At 40.7% G+C, this 12,033-nt stretch overlaps 1 protein-coding gene across 6 annotated transcripts; it reads left to right on the top strand.

Moving 5' to 3' along the window:
* Positions 1 to 3,485: 3,485 nt before the first annotated feature.
* Positions 3,486 to 11,518, top strand: LOC135939851 (uncharacterized). 6 transcript variants are annotated; one of them, XM_065484433.1, is made up of 11 exons: positions 3,486 to 3,605; positions 3,889 to 4,104; positions 4,226 to 4,291; positions 4,766 to 5,092; positions 5,309 to 5,626; positions 6,260 to 6,627; positions 7,014 to 7,309; positions 7,702 to 8,009; positions 8,300 to 8,842; positions 10,285 to 10,635; positions 10,727 to 11,518. In XM_065484433.1, exons 2-11 carry the CDS (start codon positions 3,937 to 3,939, stop codon positions 11,141 to 11,143), a joined length of 3,162 nt encoding a protein of 1,053 aa, XP_065340505.1. In that variant the 5' UTR covers positions 3,486 to 3,605; positions 3,889 to 3,936; the 3' UTR covers positions 11,144 to 11,518. The 6 variants fall into 6 exon arrangements, with proteins under 6 accessions (XP_065340505.1, XP_065340510.1, XP_065340506.1 ...); XM_065484438.1 differs by having other exon boundaries at positions 3,531 to 4,104; positions 4,772 to 5,092; positions 7,720 to 8,009; XM_065484434.1 differs by having other exon boundaries at positions 3,531 to 4,104; positions 4,772 to 5,092.
* Positions 11,519 to 12,033: the final 515 nt, after the last annotated feature.

The following is a 12,033-nucleotide window of genomic DNA, read 5'->3' as shown; positions in this document are numbered from 1 at the left end:
ATTTGGCTTTATCAGTGGAAATAATCGAATTGAACATCTCTAGTGGAAAAAAGGAGCTGAATTTGAAAATTTGTTTCTTAAAAATTGGCAATAAATGATATAAAAATTTTTTCATACTTTAAATTTTGTTCCTTTGATTCTAAGAAACAAATTAGATTACTTGATCGCTGAGCACCGTTGGTTCTTAACTGATTAAAAGTTTGTTTTGTATTTAATTAATATTTTTTGAGTAAAATTTTTAAATTATGACATTACGTGGTAGAGGATGTAACGATGTTGTGAAGAAGCGTCTTTGCGCTAACCCAAACATTTTTGGTTTCATGATCTCCACCAAAGGTCTGCTGGTTGCTGGAATTTGTAAAAGAATAATTTCAATTATTATTATCTACTGCGCATGAAGCTCTATTTCAGTTATACTCTTTAAAAGGGTAAATCAAGAAAAATTTTTAGCGGGCACTTTGGGGAAAACTCGCAAATTTGGTTAAAAGCGTTTTTTTAATTTTAACTAGTTTCTTGCTGGCAATGTTTGCAACTCAAATAAAAACGCATGTGCTTCGAAATAAATGCGCAAAATCGCGGAAAAACTTGCGAAAAAATATTTTTTGCTGAGAATCTTCAGGCTTTTATTGCTGCAATTGCTGCCGATAAAACTTTAATAATAATAAATAATAAAAAATTTAATGATTATGGCTGTTACCTGCCAACATGGAGCATGGGAGTATGCCCCTCGGGAATGGATAAATATGATAGTGGCTGAGTCACCCAATTCGTCCCTGCGTTTTGAGGATGACCATCCTGAATTCTGTAAATGAAAATTAAATAAATGGTGATGAAGGTACCAAAATTAGGTCAGTCAGAACAGAAAAAATAAACTAATGTTCAATTATTTTCTTTCTGAAAATTACTCTCTGGAATGAATTGTTTACAAAAATGTATATTGCTTTAAAAAAACAATTACAAATGTTAAAAAAATCAATATATCATGAATCTAAAATCAATACGACAAATTGAGACAAGTAGACAACAATATTAAAAGAACATTATTTATGTTATTACGTGGTTGAGGTAGAGCTGATGTACGGCTTTTGTTCATCCTGGCCATTTAAGGATTCGTCATTTCCACCAAAGGCCTGCTGGCTGCTGTAATTTGCAATTGAATTATGTCAATTATTATCAATTACAGCCTATGAAGCTATTAAAAGAGGCTCTCTCTGTATACAAATTTTTTATAACCTCGACTTCAAAAAATCTTATTTTTTACAAATTGAGGCAGAAATTGAAAATTTAAAAAAATGCACTGTTGAGGAAATTTGCGATCGGAGTGATAAAAGTTTCTTCGACAGTTAGATTTTTTCTTTTGCAGAATACATAATAATAATTAAAATGCAAAAAATAAAATATTAAAATGCAAATAAAAATACTGCTGATATTAAAATTCTCAGAAAATAAAATTTTAATTGTTTTTCTCTTTTACACCGTGGAAGGGCGCACTCGGGCCCTGATTATCGAGTCCAGGAGCGCTCAAGCAATGAGATGATTTAAAATACCGGGAAAAAGCGGGTCCTTATTGCGTCATTAGGGTAAATCCTGCCCGGGCATCTGGCAGTCCTCATAAATCCCGACCTTCGAAATTGGAATTCATTGCGGAAAAAAGGTGAAAGAAAGGAATAAAAATTGCAAAGGGGCCCCAAAATTTTGTGCCACAATAATTTCTAAATTTTAATTGGAACATTGTTGCGGCGCAATATTTCCCGCGCATTCACTCCTTAGCACAAACGCCACTGCGTGCTGTCTTCCGTGGATCCACCGATTAATATTAAGTTCTTAAAATTACGCAGAACTGTTCCTTTGTTATTTAAAAAAAAATCAGGACAGAGTCAGAATTTGTTTGTTTTAGAAGTAAATCAACGTCTTAAAGTGGGTTCGTCATTTTTGATTCAAATCAATTTCGTCCCTCACCCTCCCTGTAATTTTTTAATCAATCTTAAAAAATATTCACCAGCTCTAATATTTTTCCACGAGTTAATATTACAGGTTAATTATGTGTGTGAATTTTGTTCTTTGCATAAATAAACGAACTTGTTTTCAATAAGCGAGATTCTCTCAAGAGGAGAAAATGTATGAATGAATGAATGTAATATTTTCTTCCCCTCGCTCGTAGGTCAGACAACTAGGTTCAGCAAAATACAAGCAAAACGTGGGTATTCTCATGGTCAGCTCTCTCTTCAAATAATGGCCTTTGTGCCTCGGCTTTAGGACACAGAATAGACAACAATAACAGCTTACAGAAAGAAACAGCAGGGGAGTCTGAGTCGTAGGGGTGCATAATAATATATCACCCTGCAAAACTAACAGAAGGTCCTGAAACCTTTTTCTCTCGCTAGAGGGTGTAAGCATAGGGTATGCATTTTGGCGGTGAGAGAGTTGTTCAAAAACTGTACCTGCTGACGCTCTGTTTAAACGCGCACTGCAGACTGCACGCGATATGCGATTTTTGCTTCATAACTGACGAAATCTTGAACTGGTTCAGACGTCAGGCGTTTTCTTTGCAGCCTCTGAGTCAGCTCTACTATTAACCGGCACCCATTTTATGACAGATTTCAGAGTCCAAGGACTTTATTCGTATCCAGTATGCCGAAGAGCAAGTTGCCCATGACTATGCTGCAAAAAGCGATGGCAAGGAAGGCGGAAATGCGGGAGGGCAGAGCAAGGGTAAGTAGTACACCATTTCAAAAAGTCAACAACGCATCTTATTTAACGGTTAATTATTCACTGCGCGATTTAGATTGAACGTGGTTTCTGTCGGCGTGCCCAACGTGTGCACGAGTGAAATTACATATTGGGGGAAAATAGATCCCGGTAATGGACCAGGGCCACCTAGCAACTCGACCGGGCCTGTGTCGTTTCATTCGGAATAATTCAATTCTGTCTCCCTGCCAACAATTCGATTCAGTTACGTAAATGAAGAAAACCATCATAAAACAATGATTTTTTTGAATTTTAATTGAAATTACAGTTTTTGTTTTTTTTTTTGGCCTGGACTATAATTTTTCGACTAACACCCTTTTCCAACCTTCCAAACGATTCAAAATTTTTGTGCTTCTCAGGGATACGGTTTGATGCATTTAATTTAACGAATCGAATTAAAACAAAAAGGTTTTTGATTTTGGATTAGTTTCCGGTTTTATTTTTTCTTCAAACAATTTTCTTAAAATTTTACATTTTATTTCGTTCCAAAATGGTCAAATTTATTTTGTTGGCAGGGAGACAGAATCGAATTATTCCGAATGAAACGACACAGGCCTGGTCGAGTTGCTAGTTGGCCCTGGTCACCAGTTACAGTGTACGCCAGTAGCGTCGTTTTCTACCCCGACCGCGTAAACTATATTAGAGAAATCCATCCGGGTGATGTGAATTGTGAATTTGGAACATGTATTAGCGCTGACAGGTGCCGCGAGAGGGCACTGCTCCTCGGTACTAGCAGCTGGCGATGTAAACAAGCAAGATGGCGTCTGCCTAAACGGGCCGTCGGTCCCCCAAACGTGAGTGCCGCATCTCACTCCCCCCGAATTTCGGTCCTCAGGGCCATGTCCATGCTGCTCTAGGTGAGCCCCCCGACTGGCCGAACGTCCCCCGCGGAGCTCGGCGGCGCCGTCGGCGACGCCGCCGCCTCCTCCGCTTAGCCCTGCCACGGCATTTAAAACACAGACTCCGTGCTGGTCCCGTTGCAGTAGACACGCCAAAAATCCCTACATCCGCACGCAGTGGACCACCGGCGGTGACGCTCGCGTCTCCGCCGTCGGCGCCGCGCCGACCGATTGTCCTTCGACAATTTGTTTGCCGAATTTTGGTGCCATTTTTGTCTTACCTGGCCCTGTCCGGTTTCAGAGCGCGCGGAGCAAAGCCATCAAAGAGGCCATTAAGGACAAAGCGAAAATGGCCGCGAAGAGGGATGTCTACTCCTTCTACGAGACTGAAACTCATCCTCCGTCGCTTGAATTTGTGTCATCCAAGTTCAAGCGCAAGCTGGACAAACAGCCTTCGGACGATGAGGAAGAGGTGCCAGCTATAAAGCCATGCATCGTGCTGCTCGTGAGGGACCCTGTGAGTACCCACCCCCTCCGGCCACCGGGCCGGACACTGAAAAAATGCAAATTGATCTTAATTATTATTATTTTATCGGAACTCATTTTCAAATTGTGTCCTTCGATTTGAATTTTTTCAGTTGTGCGAGGCTGCGTGGCAAAGAGAACAGAAGATCATTGAAGAGAGATCAAAGATTGAAATGCAGGTAGCTGGCGCTGTTAGATTAATGGTTTTCCTTGTACTCTTCAATTAGTTTCTTCTTCACTATTATTGCTTTTTATCGTGTTTTCTTGACTTTGGTACATACAGAAATGGTTCTTTACACCTGTGCTCACTTCTCCATACAAACATCCATGGTAGAAGTTTTTATTTTCATTTCTTTTGATCTTTCTTGACCACCTTAAAGTTTCAATTTTAAATTAAAACATTTTCCAACGACAAAATTACCGTCAAATAGACAAGTCCAGTAAAAAAAATCTTGTATGAATATTAAATAATATCTTTATTTATCGCTCTAAAATCACCGAGGAAAAAAATCCCAGTGATAATAGATTGACACAACATTATTAATTTTCTCTTTAATTTCGTTGGTTCTCCCTTCTCTTTTCTTTCGGTTCTGTTGTCTTAAACAGTAAAGTTATCGTCTCATCTGATGTAGCCGTTGTTTTATTTCCCCAAGCCGCAGCAGCAGAATGGCAACTCGAGCGGGAGGACGTCTCCGGTGGTTGGCGACTGCGAGTTTCAGTGCTCAGCTTGCCCCAAAAAGTTCTCCGGACGCAACGCCTTAATTTGCCACTCGCGTACCCATCACCAGAACAACAACAACAATTACAACAATTTGCACAGCGCGAGGCAGCATCAGCCGACTCCACCGCCGGCTGCCATGGGCGACTACCCTCGCTTCCACCTTTCCAAGGGCGCCTGGAATTTGGACACGCACTCCCTCAAGTGCAGCATCTGCGACACACGCCTCCGGTCGCCCTACACACTCAAGCAACATGTCACGGTGCGTTTTCCTTTCCCTTAGAATTTATTTTAAAGTGAATTCTTTAACACACGTCCAGATTAGGTCCGAAGGATCATTAATTTGCATTTAAAAAAAATTCTAAATAAAAAATTCAATATCAGTCCACTTAAAAAAAATTTATTTCCATGAAAGCACAACTTCCGTTGTTTATTTAACCAATTAGAAACTGATTTAAAATCATTTCTGTTTAACCAGGAGGTGCATGGCGTGGCGATTGAAATAAAAAGCCCAGCTGACTCAGGTCACTCAGGAGGTGGCGAGTGCGTCAACTTCCCATGCACGCAGTGCCCTAAAGTTTGCAAAACTAAAAAGTCTCTCGAGAAGCACATGCGTGGAAAGCACGCCGGCCAGACCAACAACCACGAACGGAACTCTGAGCGTGAGGCAAACAGGGCGCTGGACAACGCCAAGTGCAAGGTCTACGAGTGTCCTTACTGCTTCACGTTGCACGCCAACAAGGACCGTTTCAAGAAGCACCTCGGCTTTGTCCAGTACAACTATTCTGACTGCCAGGTCAGCAAATATTAATTTATAATTGAATTTTTGCCAGGTTTATTAATTCAGAGAGGGGGCATTTTGTAAAGTTTAGTATTTTTTTTTAATTGAAAGGTTCGTGAAGGATTTTTGTAGTAAAAATTGCTTGAAATTTGGTTATACGAATTTTTTATAATCTGAAACCCTACATTTTTTGTTGTTATGAGGACATAAGATTTTTTCTATGGATTAAAAAAATTAAGTAAGGAATACTTAAAACGCTTTGAAATTTTTACCGTAATTTAGACAATTTTTTTGAGAATTTGAGGTTGTAAAATCTAAAACTAAACTTAAAATGGTTATGTTGAATATATAAATATATTTTTATCAAAAATTGATAAATATATTTTCTCTAACTTAAGTAGTATGTTACTTCTACATTTTAGAATATTTAAAAAATATTAAAAATCTAAAGTAATACATTTTTTTCATTTTAATTATTCTTTTTTGTTAATCTTAAGTAGCAATAATTTTTTTTTAACTATAAATATCATGTTTGTTTAATTAAAAAGGTCCACTTCGTTTTAAATAAAACTCATGAGAAATAATACATAATTAATCAATTTCAGAATTTATAAAATAATTGATTTATTAATTCAAATATCTTTTTAGTTTACGACGGACAATGCCACCTTACTGCGGCAGAAAGACCCTGTCAGTTGCGAGGTATGCGGCTCAAAGGCGGCCAACCTGGCCTTCCTACACGCGCACCAATCTACTCACGTGGAGCTGCCGCGTCCAAACGAGTGCCCGGACGACGAGTGCCGCAAGAAGTTCGTGTTCACGTGCCAGCTGAACCGGCACATGCTGCTACACCAGGTGAAGAGTAGTCCCCCGCCGCTCAGTCCCGGCGGCTTGAGCGGCCAGAAAGGCCCCAAGGACCGCTTCCGGTGCTCTCTCTGCGCCAAGAGGACCAGGACAAAGGCCAAGATGGACCAGCATGTTGACACCTGCCACAAGCCCGACGTGCGCGAATTCAAGTGGGTTTTATTTAAAATTAAATATTTTTAGGTTCGTTAGGATGCAACATTTTTTCCATAATCATAAAAAAATGATTTTCCCTCTTTTTGTGAACAAAATTCTTTTCTTTTGGAAAATTTAGACGATTTACTGAAATTTGGGTACATAAATAATCACTTTTAAAGTACAGTGCGTGCTCATTTCAGGGGAAAATCTATTAGACAAATCAGTGGGTGTTTTTTTGACATTTTGAAAAAAATACATTTCCCGTCTAATGTTTGTTCTGGCTTGGTTTAAAAGCTAATAAATTTTTCCATATTTTTATTTACAAAATAAAAATATGATAAATAGAATGAAACTTCAAATCCACACCGCTAAAATTTTGTAACAAATTTTGCAAATTTAGGTGCATGCTATGTAACATTAGCTACGCAAGCATAAAGCAGCTGAAGAGCCATTATTCGAAGAAGCATGAAGGCCTGGAGATTCCCACCACGGTGGCTCCTCGAGAAACCGAGGCTGCTAAGGAGGAGGACCGCTGGCCACTGCCAGACCCCACCTACACACCATTTCCTGCGTCTCAGGTGGAGCCTGAGTTGATGGGTTCCGACTCGGTCAGCGCATCAGACGCCTTTTGTATGTACTTCCAGTCGTTAAATAGCCTCAACCCTGTGGACATGGACATACCCCTCGACCTGGAAGGTAAAATAGTTTTTAATTTAATAAAATAAATGTTTTTAAAATTGTTTTCTCCGGGAAAAGTTTTCTTCTCCCGATTTCCAACAGAACCTATAAGAAGTGGTAATTAGTTAATTATAGCATGATGGTCTTAATAATTTTTCAAAAAGCTTTTTCAGTATCCCCAAGTATATTGTAGTTCCAAAATATGGTTATTTACAACTTAATTTCATTTTATCTTTAAAAATGAACTAATAATTTTGGAAAATCAAATGAAGTTTTTTCCTTCAAAGTAATCCAATTAAATCAATTAATCAAATTTTCAGTTTTAAGAAGGATACAGGGGTTTGATTGATTTATTTATTATTGTTACATCAAAACACAGTTTTAGACAACCTAATAATTTATAATAAAAGCTTTTCTCCGACCTGCAGGCAACATGGCTATAACGGAAAATATTCTAAACCCACTGGATTGCGCGAGTCCGGTCCAGACGAGCCTGAGCCTCTCGGCGCCCCTGCAGCAGGTGTCGCCCGAGTTTTCCGGCCTGAAGAACGAGTCGGAGCTGCAATTTCACACGCTGCAGACGGTGCAGCACTCTGATGCCAGAATCACATTCCTGCAAAGCAGCGCGCCTGCCGCAGAAGAGACGAACGCCGTCCCAACCGAGTTGCTGATGCCTAGCCTTGAGTCGACCCCCTTTTACCAGCTTGAACAGAAACAGGTCAATAGGAATTTCAATATATACAGTGCAAAAACTGGTTTTTTTAACTTGAAAATATTTATTTGTAATGCACACCCCGTCTATTAGCCTCAATAAATTTTGTTTGGTTATTTACAGCAATGAACAATGCGATATTGAAGATATTCCCTTTTTTTAAATAAAAATATCTTATAACAAAGCTTTAAAAGCTCCTCATTGTCAGAGACTTCAGTTAAAGGAAACAAAAATTTTTATTTTATGAATATATTTAACACGATCAAGAATTTAATCCATTTTGGCGTTAATTGCAGGAAAATATATGTGAACAGGTGGTTTCATTCACTCCGGCCGAGCAGCCAGTGAGCCTGAACACGCAGATGCTGCCCATTTTCACAGCGCCGGTGATGAAATACGATCCAAAACTGGACCTGGCCATAAAACAGGAGCTCGAACAGAACACTAAGGAGTTGGAGGAGATGGTCCAAAAGACCAACATCAATTGCTTGATCGCGGTGCCTGAGAGTGAGGTGGTGGCTGGAGGCGCGACCGCCTCTGTCGCTGTCGCCACTGTGGCCGCCGTTGCCACAGTCGCCGCTCCTCAACCGGAAGTGGTGGTGCAGATGCAGCCCATGCCTGAGAACTTTGAAAAGATCGTGCAGGAGATCCTGCATTCAAATGAGCCTTCTCCACAGCCCCAGCAGCAGCCACTGCCACTGCCTCTGCCGCTGACACAGGAGACGGTCAAGCAGAAGCTGGCTGCCAAGACAAAGAAGAAAAAGGAGGAGAAACCTGTACCAGAGGTGCTACCAGAAATTGCTCCCACAGGCCAGGAGGACTGCAAGCTGTGCCGCAAGGTGGGAAAAAAATTTATTTTCAAGATGAAACAGAACGTTCAACTGTTAAACACATTGCTTATTTGATGAAAGTCTAGAAGGTTTTTGCATATGGGCTCACTGATCCAGCCGCTTCTCTATCATCCTGTGTAAAAAACACGCCAAAATCGCGAATTTCGGCGCCAAACCTGGCTAATTGTCGCTTACCAGTGCCGAATGAGGTGTTATGAAGTCAAATCACCCTCTGGCCCGTAGGTGAATTTAAAACAAAAAAAATCAGGAGAAAAAGAGTCTTTGTGTGCAGATTTTGAGGGAATTTCGGGTGGAGGGGGTGGGTGGGTGCCGCTTCAGGGTCCATTCGACTCAGAATTTCACGGCAAGTACAATGAACTATGGCTTTTCCCTCTGCGACCCATAGGAGCCGAGTTCTTAATTTTTAAAGACCCAAAAACGTGTCATGTGACATTACAAAATTTAGGTTTTCGGGGTCCACCTTGGGCCCTATGGGCTGGAAGGTAACGAATTTGGCACCAGTCGATGCCCCCTGGTTGGGAACGTCCGCCCGTCTGCGGTTTTCCATAATCGGAGCGTTTTTGGAATTACTAAGAAGAGTTTTTGAACTGCCCAATTTAGAAAAAGTCGAAAAATTAAAATTATTCAAAAGATTGTATCTCCAGAACCCAATTTTTCCCAGATATGACGCTTATCCACCTTGGATAGGTATCGAATGAAGAAGATTTTGTGGGATTTATAGAAAATTTATGGTCGACTTTTCTTTTAAATGTGAATTTATGCGTTTTTTGGGGTTTTGACCAATTTTGGGATTCGCCAGCATTAATATCTCCGGTCTAGTATAAGTATTCAAAAATCGACAGCACAGACCCTCTGAAGAATTCAGTTACGCATCTTTTGACTCTAAATTCATATATTTATCTCGAATATTGAGGGATTTCATTGATTCTGGAGTTCAAAAAACGAGTTTTTTTTCCTTATTTTGCATGGGAAATGAAAAATTGGCCATTTTCCCGCACGGGGACCCAGATTGCGATCTTTCCTGTTCCACCGCACATGCAGGCCTGATGCCGGTCTAGTGACATATTTTGAGGTTATTCGCGCCCATACAAAAATTAATTTGTTTCCAGTTTTTTCGCCTTTGCAGTGCACAATATGCGAAAATTCTTTTCTATTTTGTAAAAATTCAACGGATTGATGTATTTTAAGTCACAATGTCTTGAATGAAAGGTCTCAAAATCCCTATCACGTGATTTACCCTGACGACCATTTTCAGGGTACCCAACCCTGAGATCGGTCCCAGGGCCAATTGTCGTGCCGCCCCTTTTGCACCTCCGCCGTCTTTTTTCGTCGCGAACCACAGACCGAAATACACTAAAGCGCAAAGCGCTAGCTTCTCCAAAACAAGTAGTCATCATTGAATAATCTAATTTTGTTTCTTTTGTTTAAAGGTGTTTGGATCGCACGAACTGCTGATCAAGCACGTGCAGCAGAACTGCGCGGGCAAGAATCAGCCTGGCGCTGACACGGTGTGCCAGTTGTGCGGCGAGCATCTATCGGACCGCAAGCTCTACCTGAAGCACAAGAAGGAGCAACATCCTGAGAGCCTTCTGCCGTGTCCGGCGTGCGACAAGCTCTTCTTCCTGGCGCAGAGCCTCGCTCGCCACACAAAGCAGACGTGCTCCCGGCGCGTCAATTACACATGCCGCAAGTGCAAGCAGGCGTTCGACTCCCTTGACGCGCTGCGCACCCACACTCAGACTGATCATCCGGAGAACGTCGTCTGCCACATCTGCAAAAAGGTCAGTATCAGACTGTCGGTCCTCGGCAGGGTTGCAAAAACCTGCGTTATTTATTTATTTATTTTGTATTAAACAAACGAACTTATTTCAGGTGCTGGCGAGCAGCCAGAGTCTGAAGAGACACGTGAAGAGCCATGACAAGGAGGTGCCATCGGCGGCCGCGTCGTCGTCCGAGTCGTCGGTGTTTCCCCTCGTACCTTTGGTGAACGAGCTGGACGAGTCGAGCGAGAGCAGCGACAGCATTTTGCGGCGGGTGTCACTGAACCAGTTGGACAACGTGGACGCCAACGACGACCTGAGCCTGCCTGAGCTGTCGTCGTGGGGCGAAAACATTGACAACAACCTGGCCGAGGAGATGCTGCTGTGCGGCAACCGCTCGGACACAGCGTGCGAGTTCTGCGGCGCCAACTTCGCCTCTGGGCAACTTCTGCTCGACCACCTCTCGAGCAAGCACTTTCCCAACACTCAGTCCACTGTGGCCGACGCCGTCTCGTGCAATGACTCTTAGCTCTCTTTGGTTGAACAGTTTTTCCCAGAGATTTCGCCTTTTTTCGTGGGAGTTTTAATTTATGCAAAAATGAACTTGGGAATCTCTGGACGTGTGAAATCGCATCTTTGCTTGTAAAGAAACGGTTCTCCTTTTGAATCATTATATGTTTCTTTCGTTCCTCAGCGGTTTTTATAATATGTTTTGGCTATTGCATATCAGAAACTTCCTGATTTCGTAATCCTTTTGTAACAAACATGAAGTAATAAGGCATTTAATTTTCACTATTAATTTGTAACTGAAATTTATTATGAAGGACAATGATTGCTTGGATGATTTACGTCTGTATGCGGATATTGATTGGTTGTGCAATAAAAATGAATGAACAGAATCAAACTCTTCAATTTTTTATTTCAATGTGGCTGAAGAAACCAGTTCCTTTATTGCATTGCTATTGGACTAACAATGCCCAGTTATTTTACAGTTTTAATTAACCTGATAATTTTGTAAATAAAAGAAAATAATGGATTTTTTTAGCATTTTGATAAATGAAATTTCCATAGGCTTAACAGAGAATACATTTAGGTTTTGTTGTCTGCTTTAAACCATTACAACTTAAAAAGACTTACACGGCGTGGCGTTGTTGAATCAGTGGAGTCCAGTATTTACAGCAATTACAATCATGTAAATAGCAGATCAATAATATATAACAATTATTATCACAGCAATGATAATGCAAAAGCCTGGTCTTTGCTTGTTGCCAATGCATAATAAATTCATCCCTTAGGATTCAGTTAAAGTGGAATGATACTGGGCAACAATTGAAAATTATTTTAATTGTTAAATGCCTTAAACAATTGACCGATAAACAATTTGTTCAACAATTTTCAATAATAAAAAAATGACCTTCC

Source organism: Cloeon dipterum, chromosome 3 (genome assembly GCF_949628265.1).
Source record: "Cloeon dipterum chromosome 3, ieCloDipt1.1, whole genome shotgun sequence".
NCBI lineage: Eukaryota > Metazoa > Arthropoda > Insecta > Ephemeroptera > Baetidae > Cloeon > Cloeon dipterum.
Note: the sequence above shows the minus strand (reverse complement) of the source record. Positions and strands in the feature narration are given on the sequence as shown.

Bases quoted from the DNA above. Each gene is read 5' to 3' on its own strand.
- LOC135939851 (XM_065484433.1), top strand. From the start codon at position 3,937: ATGGCCGCGAAGAGGGATGTCTACTCCTTCTACGAGACTGAAACTCAT. The intron at 6,628-7,013 runs GTGGGTTTTATT...TTGCAAATTTAG, and splicing joins CCCGACGTGCGCGAATTCAA to GTGCATGCTATGTAACATTA. The intron at 8,010-8,299 runs GTCAATAGGAAT...CGTTAATTGCAG, and splicing joins ACCAGCTTGAACAGAAACAG to GAAAATATATGTGAACAGGT.